At 39.9% G+C, this 18442-nt stretch overlaps 1 protein-coding gene across 6 annotated transcripts in view; it reads left to right on the forward strand.

Moving 5' to 3' along the window:
• AQR (aquarius intron-binding spliceosomal factor) overlaps positions 1–18442 on the forward strand; it is a 111456-nt gene that overhangs the window by 79973 nt on the left and 13041 nt on the right. For 5 of the 6 annotated variants that reach the window (XM_073348891.2, XM_073348892.2, XM_078853343.1 and 2 more), the window contains 6 exons: positions 2156–2343; positions 10342–10513; positions 12861–13031; positions 15019–15104; positions 15832–16006; positions 17079–17192. In XM_073348891.2, coding sequence (XP_073204992.2) covers positions 2156–2343; positions 10342–10513; positions 12861–13031; positions 15019–15104; positions 15832–16006; positions 17079–17192 — 906 coding nt within the window. Of the gene's footprint in view, positions 1–2155; positions 2344–9331; positions 9689–10341; positions 10514–12860; positions 13032–15018; positions 15105–15831; positions 16007–17078; positions 17193–18442 lie in introns of those variants that run through there. The other variant, XM_073348894.2, reaches the window with a different exon arrangement.

The raw sequence follows: 18442 nt of genomic DNA on the forward strand, positions 1-18442 counted from the left end.
GAGAATGTGTTTTGTGTGTTCCTAGCTCTCTGCCTGCATTCTGCAGCGTTTCCTTTCAGAAACTTTGCACTGAGACCAAACTTTTCAGGTTTAAGAGCAATATTGTAAAGTGCTGTAAAATCCACATACAGCTTTTGATTTTAATTTAGAAGTATTCTCAATGAAATTAGCATTAATTTAAATGGTGGAAAGATGAAATATGCTGAATGCATACCGGAGTCATGTAATCACAACTTCACCCTGTTCCTGAACAATGGAACAGAGTGTAAACATAAGAAAGCATTTTGCTGAGTTACTTTGGCAAGGGGTTCCTGATATTCAGCCCTCTAACATGCACTGCTCATAAAATTTTCAGATTCATGTAACTGTTTTGGTGCAGAGCTAGGGCATACAGCGGTTCAGAGCAGTGATGGGGGAGTGTATGTGTGCGGGGGAGGGGGTTGAAGTGTAGAAGATGTAAGGGGGTTGGGAAGGTGCGGGGGGCGGGGATTCTGTCCCTTTGCCAATGTTTGCCCTTTAGGGCTGTGCTCTGGCATAGCTCCTGAGGGGCCAGCGCACCCCTGGACAATGACTTAGCAGCGTAAAGAATCATTCAAACACTTTTTGAAAACCCAGTTTGATTGCTAGAACTTTGATGAACTGGATTTCCAAAACAGTAGTTTGTGTCTGATCCCCTCAATAAGTAAAAGGATCATTCTGAAAGCAACTTAACATTACTAATACATTGTGACCAATATAACAAAGATCCTGATTTCTGCAGAAAAATATCTTGCAGTTGTTTCCCCCTTCCTCTTTCTTCTCCCTGTGTCACGAGGTTCACTGCAGCATCTCCTGTTAGCCATCCTGGGGATTCGCTCTGCCATTCGGTATGACGTCTCCAGCTGCTGTCTCTCCCGTTGTCATCTCTGCCTGCAGACCCGCCACAGTCCAAATCCCACAGTGTCCTTTTCATGACTCTGCCCACCATCCATATTTACCCCTTCTGCGGGGAGGAGGGGTAGCTATGTCAGTCTAACTCCTGCCACTTCCCCAGTGGCGAGTGGGGCGGGGACCCAGGTTTGCCCACTACTCTGGGTCCCAGCCCAGGTACCCTGTGGATAGCAGCTTCCTGCTGTGCCTCTTACTCTTCTTACAGCTGTCATATCTCCCTGGGACACTTTCCCATGGCCCTAGCGCCTTCATTGCCTTTCCTCAGGGCATGCAACTATCCAGTCCTGGCAGCCAGCTCCTCTTGCTCCCCCAGTCTTTGGCAGCAGTTGCTCTGTTCAAGGTGCAGGTGTCTCAGCCTTCTAGAGAGACAGTGCTCAGTCCTTGAGGTCCCAGCACCAACTTACCCTGCTCTGCCTTGCAGCTCTCATTGGGCCCTGATTGGTTGCCCCATGCAGCCTCCCTTTAAGTGGAGGTATTGTCAAAGGTAAAAACTAAGAGCATAATAAGGCTTGCAGAAACCACAGTTGTATTGCTTCTGCAGTTTCCTTTAACTTGTATCCAGAATTTCTGAAGGTACATATGATTCTTCCTTTTGCCCTTTGTAATAGAGCATTAGTACTTCTGTTATATCATCATTGTAGTGGGTCAAATTCATTCTTGCTATAACTCATATTGTGTTAATGGACAAATTTATCTGATTATGTTAATTAAAAAGAGCAATTTAGCATAAAATATTAAACTCTCCTTTTTTAGGTCATGGGAGACATTGGAAGGGTAGAAATAGATGCCTTTAGACCAGTGGTGGGCAACCTCTGGGCCGCATGCTGCCCATCAGGGTAATCCTCTGGGGGGTCGTGGGACAGTTTGTTTACATTGACCGTCCGCAGGCATGGCTGCCCGCAGCTCCCAGCTCCAATTGGACTGGAACAGGGAACCACGGCCACTGGGAGTTGCAGGCAGCTGGGCCTATGGACGGTCAATGTAAACAAACTGTCTCGCGGCCCGCCAGCAGATTACCCTGACGCCGCAGGTTGCCCACTCCTGCTTTAGACTGACATTTTATTTGCAGTTCAGTGCGGTTTAAAAACAAATGATATTCAATATTGAAAATTAGTGCTTATAACTAAGCCAATTTGGCCCTTACTTTACTAGAATTATTTTAATAAAGGTAATGCCTGATCATATGATAACCCAGGTTTTTGCAATTTTTAAATTGTTTTAATAGAACCCCCAAGATGGATTCAGCCGACTGAAACGATGGATTATGATTGGTGACCATCATCAGTTGCCACCTGTCATTAAGAACATGGCTTTCCAAAAATACTCCAACATGGAACAGTCTCTCTTTACACGCTTTGTTCGTGTGGGGGTGCCAACTGTTGACTTGGATGCTCAAGGAAGAGCAAGAGCAAGGTAAGATAACGGAAAAAAGTCAGGAGGTCTTATTCACAGGTACCAGGTTAAAAACATATGGTTTTGAATAACTTACTTAAGTATTAAGGCCAAATTGGATCTGACATTATCCCTTTAACAGCGAGTGGAGGTAGAAGTAGCCTTCTAAGGAACTGTAGGACTTGATAGAGATCTTGTAGGTGTTTGTCTCTGTCTGAGGGGTTGGAGCAAATGCCATACTGTATGATACAACCGCATTTGCTCCAACCCCTCAGACAGAGACAAACACCTACAAGATCTCTATCAAGCGTTCTTACAACTACAGTACCCACCTGCTGAAGTGAAGAAATAGATTGACAGAGCCAGAAGAGTACCCAGAAGTTACCTACTACAGGACACGCCCAACAAAGAAAATAACAGAATGCCACTAGCCATCACCTTCAGCCCCCAACTAAATACAATACATTCCATTTCTCCCTTGCATCCATGATTCACACATTTGTCATTTCAGGGCTGGAGTGCAAGCTTATTCTATCAATACGGTCAACCTTAAACTCCAGACTCAGGAACCTGAGAATGACTAGTCCTAGAGAGGACATCACAGCAGTATTCCATACCCTCCAGTGGGTCCTGTTGTGTTCATTTATATGAAAGGAAGGGCCCAAATAGTCAAATGTGTTAACATGACCTTGAAACTGTCCAACATAAAACAGTTTTAAACAAGGGGCTCTGAGTTTAGTATACAGAGACCTCAGCCTGCTTATTACCATGGCAAACACACTATTTAAAATCCTTTTAACTGTTTATTTAAAAATACATAAAAGAAGGAAAAACAATTAAAGCGTTTGAAATGTATTAAATAGTGCTTTCATTTTAACAACAACCCTTGTTCCCTTTAGCTGTAGAGAGTTTTTTTAAAAGGGGAAAAAACCCTTTTTTGACAGTCTCTTAGATGGAGATAACTCTCCTTTTTGGGGAAAATTGAGAAAAGTAGTTGAGATGAGATGAGCTGTTAAAGTTCAATCCCGATTCATAGAAGACAAACACAAGAGGGGAGAGAAAAGAACAGCAAAGATAGAAAAATGCAGCTTCTGTTTCTGACTCTTTGACTCTTACTTCCAATCTCACTGTTCTACCAACACTGGCACCTCACATGGTCTTATCATCCACTCCAAGACTTGGCAAACTCGTACCAGCATAGGGCTGTTCAGGGCATTGTTTTTAGCTGCCTCTCTCTGGTCACAGACTTACAGGAGTGATGCAAAATATGCAGTCCTGCCTGACTAAGCCAGACCCTTATTAAACAGAAGGCAAAAGGAGAGGGATAGGAAAGAGAAGAAATAAGATTAGGAAAGAAAACAACACAAATGGGAGGGTATATGTGTGACACAGTCTCACATCCAGGTGAAGGTTAGGATTTAGCCAAAGCCAAGGGCAGTGATGGTGTCATTTGGCTCCCTCCCTCCCTCTGGCTCAGTCTGCTCAGACGTCTCAGGATTAGGATGAAGAAGGTCTGAGGTCCTAGGAGATGATGAGTGTGGCAGCTCACTGCTACGGTTGTTGGCAGGCAGCTGTTTCTTCTGCTAACTTTTTCCAAAAGTCGTCGTCTTTTGAGTTTATTAAAGGGAGTGTTGGGGTGAAATAGTCCATCCTCTCATTAAATTGTCTATCAATAAACCCAATTTCTGACGCACTAATTTTCTGTCATTGATTTCAAGTTGTTTAATCCTCTTCTTTACCAGTCATAATCTTAATACGGTCCTTGAGTGGTGTCAGTAAAACCCTTTCTGTTTAAGTTATTTCAGTCTTTCTCTCTCCTTCTTATAAATTTTGGTCATTGTGGCAGTTTATGAACTTTCATGTACTTTTTGCAGTTAAACTTACAATTAGGGTAAATTTGTAGGCCCAATTATCACAATAGTACCCATTTGTTTCTAGCTCCAGTTCAGAGTACTGGTCCTTATCACTAAATCCTTTAACAGGATGCGACTTAGCTGCCTTTGGATCTTCTCCAGCCACAACTGTCCCAAATTCACTGTGCTCATCAGGGAACTGAGTTAGGTGGTAGTCAGTTCTGGATTTCTGTCTGTAGAACATATTGTCAGAAGAGATCAAACAGTGATCTGGAGTAGCCACCTTTAAAATCTGCAAATCTCACTTTTCACAATTGTCTGTCCACAATAACAGAAGCTAAACTGATAGATTAAAATTCAAGAACAAACCACCAAACTCTAGGTAGGTAGGAGTAGCATCTACTTTATTCTGTTTTAGCACCTGGATAATATGATTTCTGCTCAATATATAACTAAAATAGATACATAGTGCAACTCCACTGAAGTCAGTTGAGTTTCACTGGGACTATATCTTGCCCTTTATCCATAAACTTTGGATAAACCATAAACCAACTCATTGACTTTTTTTTATTTTCCAAATTCTTTGTCATTGTTGGATATCAGTACATTTTATTTTAGCGCTATCCCTGAGGGCAGGCATTTTGGGCCAGATCCTAAGCTAGGGTAAATTGGCTCCATTGGAGTTGTGCCATTTTGTACCAGCTGAAGATCTTGCCCTATGTCTTTCTCCAAAGTTAGCACCAGTTCTGATTTCAGGTCGGCTAAAAGGAGCACTTCCACAGTGATTCTGGAGCTTGAGTGCTTGCAGTTTTAAGTTTGCTCCCTAATTCAGGTCTTCCACATTGCACCGTGGCAAAGAACTATATGCAAAGGGTCTACGTTTTATTGAAATTTTTGTAAGGAAAAGACCACCAGTCAGTGCATTTTTGACGTCTGCCGTGTGAGACATTGATTCTAATGTTGTACTATAAAATCCTGCTATTTTAAAATGGTAAATAAGTTTTTAAATGAGCTAACTTACTGCAGTTAGTCTTTTTTAAAAGCTTAAAGTAAAATGAACATAATAAATGAAAACTTTTAAAATTAATTTTTCCATTATAAAAATTTATTGAAAAATTAAAAGCTTTGCACAATATCTGTTTTCTGAGCATATTCACTACAAATATTTTTCAGGGAGATTTGCATTTTTAAATTATAATGTTTGAGTATGTAATGCAACTAAATGGTAGTTAAATTTTGCCATGTGTTGCGCTGCATCTCCCCAGAAAATTTGCATGAAAAGGATTGAAGAATTCTTACATTTTGATGCAAACAGCTCCTGATCAAGGCTTTCGCTTATCCTACCCCATCTCCCTTCACCTCCCCAATTTTTGGTGGAATGGACACTTTATGGGAAGCTACTTATTTTAAATATTCTGTCTCTCTGGATATTGACCATTTCCCCTTTGTTGGAGATGTTTGGGTTAGGCCTCCCTTTATGCAAATGTGAGAAACAATTCAGACTTCTCCGTGATGCTCCAGGGTTGAGATTCCCCTTCTGCCAGATTCTTTGAATATGGTGGACAAAGAGCAGCACTTCAGTCTTATTGATTGCTAACCTTTAAAATGATTTGTTGGCAACAGTTGGCAAAATCCCTTTTCCCCCACCTCTTTCTTTTCCCTTGGAGGTGGGGGGTGGAAACCAATATTTTCCTAACATTTTGCTCCTCAATTGGTACCACCCCCCAAACTCCTTCAAATCCTTTGTTCCATCTTTCCTTCCCTATCACAATATAGCCTACCAAAGGGTGCAAGCCCATAGTTAGGAGGTGCTCAATCTGTGAAGTGACAGCTTTGGGAGTCAAGGATGTGGAATTTATTTGAAGATCCTCATTGTGCAAAGGGAAAGAGCTCAAAGTTAGGGCAGTTTGTTGGGATCGCTGCATCCCCCTGCCCAAACCAGTCAGGATTCTTCTGGAGATACCTCTGCAAAAATGATTCCATCCTCTCCCATCTTTTGAGACTCAACAAAAAAAAAAGCCTTGAACCCAAATTCACACACTCTTCACCCTACCAAGAGTTGATGTAACTGTGGCGTCCATTGCAAAAGGCAGTAATTTTTGCTGAGGGGGATTTCTTCACAAAAGATCTTTCAGACAGTAACATAGAAGCCATCCATAGAAGGGACTTTGAAGCATTACCAGCCCTTAGAGCCACACTGGCAATCTCTAGCACCACAGTGTGCTGGTGTAATAAGCTAAAAAGCCTTGATCCCTTGATGAATTCAAGTTAATACTAAAGAGATGCCTACTGTGTTAGTGATGGACTGATCCATGAGACTAAATGAACGCCAACTCTGGCTTTTCCTTTGAACAGTAGATAACTATTGAAAGTAAATCCCCTCTGTGCCTCCAAGTTCTTGGGTGGAATCCTGGTTGGGAAGAAGGTTGGTAGGATGGGATTGAGGACACAGACAGACCAGTGTTTGCTTTCCACTCCAGCAAAGTCCAAGAAGGGCAATGAGTCTTCATACAAGGACAGAAGTTATTTTTGTTCTTAACTGTAACAAAGGTACCAGAGAAGGGCTCTACTTATTCCATAGCTTAAGACCTAGCCCAAGACCACCAGAGGGAAGCCGGGATCAGGGAACTGGTCTGCCTTTATCAGCAACAGACCTGTAATAGCAGGATATGCTAGTTCTCAGACACCTGGTTCTATGTGACCATATGATCCCACTAACAGTTGAGATGGACAAAATGAAGACCAGCCTTCTTGAACTAGGAAAGGTTTGACAGGATCCAAGGCACTGATGTCTTGCCTGGGGAGGTGTGATGCTGTATGGAATATGGGTGACCATTTATTATAATATTGGTACCAATATTACAAAATTTCAGTGAATCTTACAGCATATGCCATGTAAGATAGTGGAAATGTTATGATTTGCTAAATATGATCTGGTTTATATGTATTATCTTTATATAGTTAATTACAAATATGTGTGATATATTTGCATCTCAAACCCATGCTGTGTTTCTGGGTGACACCCCCCCAAACAGATTGGCATCAACACTATCTATCCTGTTTGATGGCCCATCAAGGGCAATCAGCTGTACAATGAACCCATTGAGAGAAGCCCGTGGCTCTGCCTATGAGACAGCAGGACATGTAGGGACACGCTTGTGGACAGAGGACTCCAAGAGCATTTCCATGCCCATGTGCTGTGAACTTTTGTTTGGGACAGACGATATACAAACCATATGGCAAAGGATATAAAAAGGCAGCTGCATCTTTTCCATTTTGCCTTCAATCTTGCTTCTTACCTCTGGAATATCTTCTCTACAAACTAAAGTTTTGAACAAAGGACTGATAGACCCATCCAAGCTTTGGATGTGTTCCACAGGGACTTTACAAGCCAGCAAACTCACCAGTGCTGCTAAGACTCACCAGTACAATTTGCTCTCCTTTTTGCAGCCTGCCCTGACCTTGGTATTTTCTGTGTGGGCTACCCTAGGCGCCTTGGGGCGCAGTCTCATCCATCTTTATCTGCTGCTCCTAGGTCTTCTGGTCTTATGCATAGTTATTACTCTGCTCAGTCTTCCTTGCAGGCAGAATCTTCTCTTCTGTCTGCCACATCTCAGTCAAGATTAACTAAACCTGATAGCTTGGTTAATTGATCACCAAGTCCAAAACAAGATACTCCTCCAAATAATAGATTCTGTTACCTTTGTGCAGGCTTTACACCCTTTTGTCCTACAAGAGTCTAGACAAAAAACCTTTTACTGGTGTCAAAACAGAAATATATCAACTCTTTGAAGCCAGGATTTTTTACAGCAGTGGTTTTCAACATGTGGGGGTCTAAGATTTTCAAATTCAAAATTTCTTTTAAAGGCCCACAAATGAAAAATGATTGCAAAACACTGTCTTATAGCGTGGCCTAGACCTGGGCCCAAGACATTCCACTATTGCATTACATGTCTCAGCATTAAACAGCATCATTAATGCAGGCCCATTCAAGTCTCCTATACCTGATGGTAACAGTTTCCTTGTCCAGCATGACTACCCAAGCCAACAATTAGGGCAATTTTTTCCTACCTGGGATCTGTACACAATATTTGTATGTTTTCATGATCTAGGCATTCAAACCTCTATGGCTCTCAGCTCTCAGAAAACGTGAGGCTTACTGCATCTTCCACAGGACCAACACTGTTATTCGTTCTCCAGAGTCATTTGTATCAAGATTACTTCTTCCTTCGGTACTTGACAGGAAATAAATCTGCCTTATTAATAAAAATAATACCTAGCTCTTATGTAGTGCTTTCCATCAGTAGCTCTCTAAATCGCTTTACACACAGGAGGTCAGTGTTATCCACATTTTATGGATGGAGAAACTGATCGAGGTGAAGTCATTTGTCCAGGATCACCCAGCAGGCCCTTGGCAAAGCCAGGAATAGATCCTGAGTCTCATTCCTGTGCCCTATCCACTAGACATTCATTTTACTCAAAGCCTCAATATCCCAAAGAAAAATTATTTAATATGTTAAAATGTAAATTAGTGGATCCTATCCATATAGGAAAACATCTTTGTTTTCTTTTATTTTCATACCTGGGTCTGAAGCATCTAAACCAGTGGTCTCCAAAGTGGAGTGCGTGCACCCTAGGGGATGCATCAGACCATCCGTGGGGGTGCATGGCAGGAGGAGCGCCGCCGAAGGAGTGCCACTGGCACGGCGGCAGCAGCGCTGATTCTTCGGCAGCAGCTTTTTTCTTTTTTTCTTGCTTCCCCAGAGCTGGCCCTGGGAGTGTGCGATTCAAAAAGTTTGAAGACCCCTGATCTAATCCAATCCTGGCTAGGTGGATCAAGCTCTATATCAGCAGTGTATTCAGCTACAGATAAACTGATTCCAGAGGGGGTAAGAGCCCACTCAGTACATTCATGTTAACATCCTGGCCAGAAAGGGCATCAGCCGCCACAAAGGAAATCTGTAAAGCTGTCACCTGGTCATCTCTCAACACTCTTACAAAAGCCCCACAGGCTTGACCTGCATTCCTTTGCAGAAACATCCCTTGGCAGGAAGGTGCTCTCAGCAGTATACCGAAAATAGACTAATTTTAGAGGAGGAGGTGGAAGAACATTCTTCTTCTTCTTCCTTCTTTCCTACCAATTTTTCTTGTTGCAGTTTCATCCCAACTGTTTCAGACTGCGGGAGCCGTCAGAATACAGAATGGAACATATGTTACCTCATTTCTGAGACTGGCTTCTCCTCCTCAGTCTGCCCCATCTGAGGTAGTTTCCAATTCCCTATACCATGGTCTTTTCAAGGCCCCCAAGTATCATCATTAAATTATATTTAATCTACTAATAATTTAGTATTTTCATATGGCTCTGTATAAAGGTAGATTGGGCACGTTCAATCCCCATGGATGAACCTAACTGCCTTTAGTATTTGCAGTAAGAGAGATATAGTCTTTTGCACTTGGAAGATTCAGAAGGAATTGGTTGGTTCAGAAGGAAGGAAGATCCAAAGGTTAGGGCATTAGCCTGGCATTCAAAAGACCAGAGTTTAATTTCCTGCTCCCCCACAGTCTTCCTGTGTGACCTCTGGCAGGTTACTTACAGCAAAATTTTCAAAGGTGTTTTTTCTTAAGTTACTTGCACTTAACAGCATAAGACTCGTTGACTTTAATTGGGACTTAGGCTCCGAAATGTCTGTCGCTTCTGAAAATGGGACTTAAAAACACTTTTGAAAATTTTGCCATTAGTGTGTCTCTGCCTACATTCTCCATTTGTAAAATGGGAATATCAGGTCCTCACATCACTCTCTACCAGGAGGATCTTGGCAAGATATGTCCATGATCTCCTGCCCCTTCAGTTGAAGGAAGGGAGAATTGTAGTTCAGACTACAGCCATGTGTGATATCACCAGTCACATCCTCCAAATACCTTGCCACATTCCTCCCATTAAACAGAGAGAAGTGAGACCCCAAGTTTCCTACTGTGGAAAAGGAAGCAAAAAAACTTTAAAATAAAAATACCAGGCAACCTTTGAAAAGCAAGGCATAGTGATGAGAAAAACAGAAACATGATTGTATCTATCTGGTTTGCATGTGACTTTTAAGAAATATTTTTCATCTGTGCTAGGAAGAAGTTCAAGCTTCTCTTACTGTTTTTGTTTTTGTTTTTCTGAAAGCTTGTGTAACCTCTACAACTGGCGTTATAAGAATCTGGGTAATCTGCCTCATGTGCAACTTCTGCCAGAGTTCAGAACCGCAAACGCCGGATTTCTGTATGATTTCCAGCTTATAAATGTAGAAGATTTCCATGGTGTGGGAGAGTCTGAACCCAATCCTTATTTCTACCAGGTAAGAATAGAGATTCAGTGCCCTATTAGAAATGCAGCATTATGTCTTATTAAATCTGGAAAGAAATGAAGATGGAATATTGATTTCTTTAACTGAAGTTAAGTAAGCTTTCAGAGCATTAACATCTTTTTTATATTTTTGCATACACAGTGGAAATCAGTTTTTAATGATCAGTCCTTGTGATTATCTAGTTATGGAGGTCATAAAATTCTAATAATTAGTCTGTGGTGTTTGCCTCTTACACTGAACTATGATTTTCCTTGACTCTCCCTCCCGACCCCCGAAAAGTAGAAGTAATTTCACCTTTTTTTGTTGTTGACTGCATATTTTGTTGCAGATAAATAGTTTTTTGTACCAGTGCCAATTACAGCCAATTATAATCCTGTTTATCTGCTTCATCATTAAAATATGTGGCAGAGTTTCTCTGTCCTTGGAAGAAGGAGGATTTGCTTTGAGATACACGTCCAGACTGGAAGAGTCACAGTTTTTATTGATCTGTATATAGTGTTCCAAAAAATGGTTTCCCAAACCAGCCTTCACAAAAGGATCAAACTGTACTGTGTGTATATTGTGTGCATGGATATGTATATTTCAGCACAATGTTGTGGAACAGTTCAGGCTCCTCAAGTATAACTACCACCAAAGCAAACATTAAAACACTAGGAAATTCACAATTCAATTATGTCAAATGCTATACCGCAGACAACAACCAGCTTAGATAAAGCGCAATCTTCATCTGGCCCCATTAATCACATGTGCATCCTCTATTGCGCTGAAAATCAAATGCCCCAAACCATCAACTCTTTGTTCCTTTCTTACCTAAAGCTTTGTATTAAAAACTGTGGTACAGATGTACAAAAATAGGATCCTATGTTATGGTTCCTATTGTGTAAGTCTTGGATATAATTTACACAGGTAAGGATTTTCAAGAATGTGTCTGTGAAGATTTTATTTTTGAATCTTTTAATTTTTCTAAGGTGTATAAAGATGTTTGTAGACTATGGCTGAGGTCTTCTTTTACTTTTTTAAAAATTAAACCAATATTCAGGTATAGTGAGTATATCACTGCTATAACACCAGCTTCCCTTCATTTTCTTTATTCATAAGAACTTAATTGTTCTGTAGTTTGTGGAAGATATAATACTAAAAAATGTAGACGCTTTCTCATCATAGTAGTTTTTATCCTTTCCATGTAATCTCTGATATTTTTTTTTTAATGTGAGGTTTTTGTACACACTGTGTGTGTATTTATAGCACATGGAATGTGTAATTGGTGATTCAAGGTTTGTTAATAGCCAGTGATGAATATGGCTTTCAGAATGCTATTTGTGTTCATGAATGTAAGAGTATGTCTTTTTGTATAGACTTAACGGTGACCAGAATTTGTAGACCATGAGTAAAGTGTTCTAGTATTTGTAGCAATAAATTCAACCAAGTAAATCAGAAATGAAACAGGGAAAAGAGGGACGAGTTGCAGCCTGTATTTATATAAATATAACAATTTGAAATTGTAATATGATGTTCTTTGGATGAATGGTTGAGGGTGGGATTTTCAAACATCCTCAGCATTAGATTAGTTCTGCTGCCAATGAAGTCAGCATTTTACCAATGGCTTCAGTAGGATCAGAGTTAAATCACTGCTAAGCACTTTTGAAAAATCTCAGCCGTAAAACTTATTCAAAACTATGATACTTACTTAATTGGAGGTATCTGTATACCATGATTCCATGGTTTTGAGGCAGTATAAATAAGAGTTGTAACTTCACATTGTCTCCCGTGAGGAAGAAATGAAAAATTAGTTTGTATATTGTAGTACTCAAAGGTCCCGATCAGGACCCCACTGTACAAAGCAAGACACAGTCCCTGATTCAAGGACTTCTGATAACTTCAGTTTTAATCCTATATTGAAATGAACTAAGAGTATTTGAGCATTTCGAAGAAGTTATTGGTTGGTGGGACTGATTAAGCATATTTACACATAGTTTATTAGCATTAAGCTTTTCATGTAAATATTTCCTTGATTCATCTGTTCATACACCCATAGTCACAGAAGAATTTTTATTCAATTTATGTATTTTTAATTGCTCAGCGCATCAGCAGTTGTAACCACAGAAACATCAGTTAACAATAATATGGTAACTTAAGGATTTTCAGCGATCCCTTTAGAAAACTAAATTAGATGGATGAAACTTAAGGCTATCTGGTTCATTCCTCTTTTTTTCTACAATTAGCTTCTTTTCCAGTGTGTCTTCTGAATGCACCAGGATGCCTCAGTAGTGTCGACTCCCTCCCAAAGTCAGAGGCACAAATGAGCCAACTAACGTTTTATTTTCCTTTTAAAATGCAGAATCTTGGTGAAGCAGAGTATGTTGTAGCACTCTTCATGTACATGTGCCTGCTTGGTTACCCTGCCGACAAGATAAGTATTCTGACAACCTATAATGGACAAAAGCACCTGATCCGGGATATCATTAATCAGCGTTGTGGGACTAACCCAATTATAGGCCGACCAAACAAGGTAATTTTCAAAATAACTTATCATTCTCTGACTTTTTAGAATTATAAATTACAAAACAATATAATTATATAGTTTCACCAATATCTACGTGATGGGTTCTTTGATGACTACAAATGTTATATTCACTGGGATACTGTGGATAGACCACTGTTCCCAAGATGTTACTCAACAGTACATTAATTTTTTTGCTTACTTTTGTTTATTTGGACTCTTGCGTAGGCTGTATAACTAGATGAAATATGGTGCTCCCAGGTTGCAAGCTATACAGGAAGGATAAATTAGATGGCTATCAGTGTTACATAACAGAAGGACCAGAATTACTAACAAAAGATCTTTCCAGAGTGTAGGTGCCCACTTGGTGAAATATCTGGTTAAACATCCTAATTAACAGAAATACTAACATAATTGTAGGAGTCCGTTTACTCCTAGGGGCATTCTGCGCCAAAAAAATAAAAATTCTGCTCACAATATTTTAAAATTCTGCAAATTTTATTTGTCAAAATAACACTACTAATCACACACACTTCAATTATTTTGGTAATTTATTTCAAAATACCTGTCAGTGAGTATGTTTGTAACAATACAGACACACTCACAAATTCTCCCAGGAGTAGAAAGTTAAAGAAACCCCTATGACAACTCTGTCCCTGTTTTCTGCCCTCTTCCCCATGCCTCCAGAGCCCAGCTGGGGGACCAGACACCCACAACCCCCCGCCCCCGCCGGAGCCCAGCCACGATGCCCCCACACCCAATACACCCAAACCCCCTTCCTCGTAGAGCGCAGCCACAGGGCCCCCTCTTGCCCAGATTCCACACATACACCCCAGAGTCCAGGCATCCACCACCCACCAGAGCCCAGCTGTGGCCGCCCCAGCCCAGACACCCATCTCTTCCCTTCTTCTCCCCACCCCTCCACAGCAGCCTCTAGTGGCAGCCAGCAGCACTGCAGCCGATTTCTGTGGGGAAAAGGAAATTCTGCATGCACAACACCAATTTCTGCAAAAGGGGCACTGAATTTACCTTGGAATATCTGTTGCAGGATTTTAGGCTATGATGAGCTTTTTGATGTATTAAGAGAGTGATGCCATAGCAAAATCTGCTGGTAATATTACCCCAATGTTAGTTGGTTGAACGGAGCATGTAGATATAGGGCTGAGAAATAATTCGATACCTCAAACAAAAGCTTGTTTTGCTGCCAAAAAGGGAGTGGTGACTTTTGACTTAGTCTTAACAAGTAAGATAGAGAGGTGAGTGTCGGAGATCCATTGTTTAACAGTTGTTGCTGCTCAATTAGAATTGATATGTTAGCTGGTCAGCTGAGTGACAGTGAACTTTAAATGGCAGATGTCAAAACTATATGAGGAAAATGGTTAACAGCAGGCTAAATGTAAAAGAACATAGATTCAGTCCCAAATACATAGGTTTGTTTTCGCTTGCCAGTAACCACCAAGGATAGCTGGAAGCTCATGAGGCTGATTTTATGGGTGTCCCCTTAGAAGTAGTATTCCAACATTTAAAAAGACATCAATGAATGTTAAAGGTGTTCAACTCCTCTTAATTTCTTCGGAAATTGCAGGTACTCGCCTCATCTCTGAATCAGAGCTAAATACAAATATTATTGATACCTTCCTTGATTTTTGTTTTGCATTCTTTCATAGTCTTCAAGCCACTGCAATCTCTCTAGTAAAAAAAAAAAAAAAAAGGGGGGGGGGGGGATTGTGTTTGTCATAGTTCCAGCCCATAAAGGTTGATGTTTTTGAGGCAGTGGTAAGAAATGAACCATAACAGAGAGAGATAAGGCATGCTCTTCCCCTCTCCCCAAGTCATGTCAACGTTCAGCATCAGTTTGGCATGAAACTTTTTGCTGCAGGAGGCCAGTTTGCTTCTACAATTCTAAGTTGTTCTTAATACCTTTGGAAATGCAAATATTTTTTGGAAGATACAGTAGATGAGTTAATCTTAATTTATCTTTCTTTTTGCCTTTTAGGTGACAACTGTAGACAGATTTCAAGGTCAACAAAATGATTATATTATCCTTTCATTAGTGCGAACCAAAGCTGTTGGTCATCTTAGGTATGTAAGAAAATAACTTCCCAAATACATTAAAATGCATTATTCACTTTGCCTAATTTTACCAGAGCAGAATTTCTGGTAAGGACTGTCCGTATTACATGTACAAATTATGTAATAAATTGTAGTAACAAAATTTAATGTGACTTATTGAAAGAAGCTCAAAACCAATTTCATATATAGCTGTCTGGTACCCACTTCACAGCCACTTTGCCCTTCACTATTGGGTTTTATCTAAATACTGTAATTTGTGCATATTATTGTAGGTACAGTGAACTTAATATTACCTTATTAAAATAGTAGGGAATGCAATGCTAGTTCAAGTAAAGGCTTGAAATAATCTTGAGAAAATGGTCTGTCTGGGCTTGATTTGTATCTGAGAGGTGTTTGGCCTTTTTGACGTTCCCTTCTGATGTGCACGTTTTAGAATATCTGCACTTCAGCTGTGGAGGAAAAAAGAGGCTTTGGAGGAAAAAGATGGACACAGTTTTGTAGAAACGTCTTGTTACTGTATATGAACTCGAATGTAAACCTTTACTGTAAATACTAGAATAAACTTGAAAAAACTGAGAAAGATATTCCCTTATATCTACAGATTTCCTAATGCTGTATATGTCCTTTAATTATGTGTGGCTGTGAGATTAATGTTCTATGAAGACATTTCAGTGGCAATCAAAGCACTGTAGGTAGTAAAAAAACCATGATCTATTTGATGTTTTGTTTCCTGAAGGGATGTCAGACGTCTAGTGGTTGCTATGTCAAGAGCCCGGCTTGGGCTTTATATCTTTGCAAGAGTATCCCTGTTCCAGAACTGCTTTGAGCTAACTCCAGCTTTCAGCCAACTCGCAGCTCGACCCCTTCAACTGCATATAATTCCCTCAGAGTATTTTCCAACGATCAGACAGGTAAGCACATCTGTTCTAAATTGTACTACGTAGAATAGTGTGTTAGCAGTCCACTTTCTTCACTGGGTGCATAGTAAAAGAGACAGGATTGCAAAGCTTACTCTTTACAGACAAATGTCATTTGGATAATTATGGCCCAGGAATTTGCCATGTTGCACCAGCTGTCATTAATTGAATTGTTTGTATTTTAGTTATAGGCATAATTTCGTTCAGTTGTGCATGTTTTCTTATTGAGCTTTCTTGTGCAACACTGTGAATCTACAATATATTTTATTTTACATTAAACACTTCAGTACAATGAGTACAGTATGTTGTATATTTTGTTCCAGCTAAAACCACTACTAGGAGTCATATAAATTATTTGAAATAAAACACGTGGCTTCTTAATAAGAGAAGTATACACTGAACATTTGACACAACATATTGAGAAGTATTGTTTGATCTATTAATCATCACTGTCTTTTACTTGAATTCTTTTGTGTGATTGTGTCACATATATTGAATTGAGATATCTGGAATCTAATAGATGTGTTTTCCTGGAATGATAGGATAGAAGTTACAAATATAACAGTGGAATTTTAGTCTGTGTTTCTAGATTATAATGGTATTTGTTCCTCCTTTTGCAAGTGGCCACTTTGGTATCTTGGAATCAAGAGGTTAATGTTCCAAACCTGTAGGTTAATATTGCTACCGTAAATTAAATTAAACAGTTGATGCTGCATAGCAATGGGACTTTCAGCCCCTATGGCAATATGCGCATGTAAAAAAATAAAGGTGTTTCTAAGGTGACTATTTTTGTAATTTTTTTGCCTATGCCTTTACAAATTTTCCAAATCAAATGATGCATCTTTCTCTTGACGCATAGATAGATAACCTTCCATTACATTTATAGGAGCTGCATATCTAGACAAGAACCTAGTCCCCTTCCCTCCACACAGTCTTGTTTAAAATACATTTAATTTCACTTTAGTGCTTTTCCAGGTCTTCCCTAACATGGGAAAAGCACCTGTCTGAAGATCCATTGTGGTGTTTCTGTATTACTGAACGTTAACTGTTCTTATTTTTCCCCTAGAATGGAGAAAGACCTTCTCACCAAGTACATGTTATAAAGAACATGCCTCAGATGGCTAACTTTGTGTACAACATGTATATGCACATGATACAGAGTACACGCCACTACAGACAGGTAAGCAGGCTTATAAATTTTGGGAAGCATGCATTTAAAATGTAATTCACTGTAGAAAATAACCCATTCAAGGAGTGCTTTTGAGATGGGTAGGCTAAAATTTGATGTACCTCCTCTTATCTTACATTGGTTTCCATAGTCCCTGTAGCTTTTTAGATCAGTGAGGCAGGGTGGAAGTGATTCCTTTTTTAATTAAAAAAGCTTCCTGCAACACAATCACTCAAAACTCCCTTTGTATTAGCAAATATATGAGTGTGATGGATAGAAACAAAATGGTGGTAAGGAATCAAATTTTATTGCTGGCAAGAGTTATTTGGAGGAAGGAGCAAGAACTGTTTTATGTTTTAAAAAAAAACAAAACAAAACACAACCAACACTGATATATTATTCGGGTGTCTTCAAGTACAATAGTATCAATGCAGCAGTTACTGGGGTAACACAGCTGGAAGTTGTCCATCAGTGGACTAAAGAAGTTTAACATTTCTGAGCAGTGGCCTCTCTTCATACAAGAGTTATTTTTTAAAAACGAATTTGTGCTAGGTATGTGGGAGAAAGTGTAGAACAATGTATTGTGTAGTTAATGAGCTATTTAAAATATAACATGCAAGCTAAGCTTCCCCATATGAAGAACAGCTGGTGTAAAACGAAAGCCGAACAGCTTCAATCATTGGCAGACCAAAAAGACTCCAAATGTTTTTTTTTGATGAGCTGAAGACTGCATATGGCCCGCAGTGTAATGGTATCACCCCTGTATGGAATGCGGATGAGTCTCTGCTGAAGGAGGACTGTGGTCAAATTCTGAAAAGATGGCTGAACACTTTAATAAGGTTCTGAACTGTCCATACATTACAATCAGCATCAGCACTTGATGATCTTGAAGAACTTTCAGTTCAAGACCAACTCTCAGTTCCACCGAACATATGTGAAGTATGGAAAGTTGTCAAGCAGGTGGTAAATGGTGAAGCAGTAGATCCAGCTGGTATTCCTGTGGAGATCTTCAAATATGGAGACCACAAGCTGATCAGGAACATCACTGACCTCTACTTAAGGTTTTAGGAAAGGGAGACTGTGCCACAGAAACTTACAGTTTCCAACATTATTCACCTTTACAAAAGGAAAGGCAGATGTGTCTATTGATGATGTATCATTCAAGGTCATTGACAAATTCTGCTACCTAGGCAGTGTAGCTTCACCAAATGGAATGATTTGACGACAACATTAGGAAGTACATTGGGGCAGCCAGCAATGCC

The sequence above is a fragment of the Lepidochelys kempii genome, chromosome 6, assembly GCF_965140285.1.
Source record: "Lepidochelys kempii isolate rLepKem1 chromosome 6, rLepKem1.hap1, whole genome shotgun sequence".
Classification (NCBI taxonomy): domain Eukaryota; kingdom Metazoa; phylum Chordata; order Testudines; family Cheloniidae; genus Lepidochelys; species Lepidochelys kempii.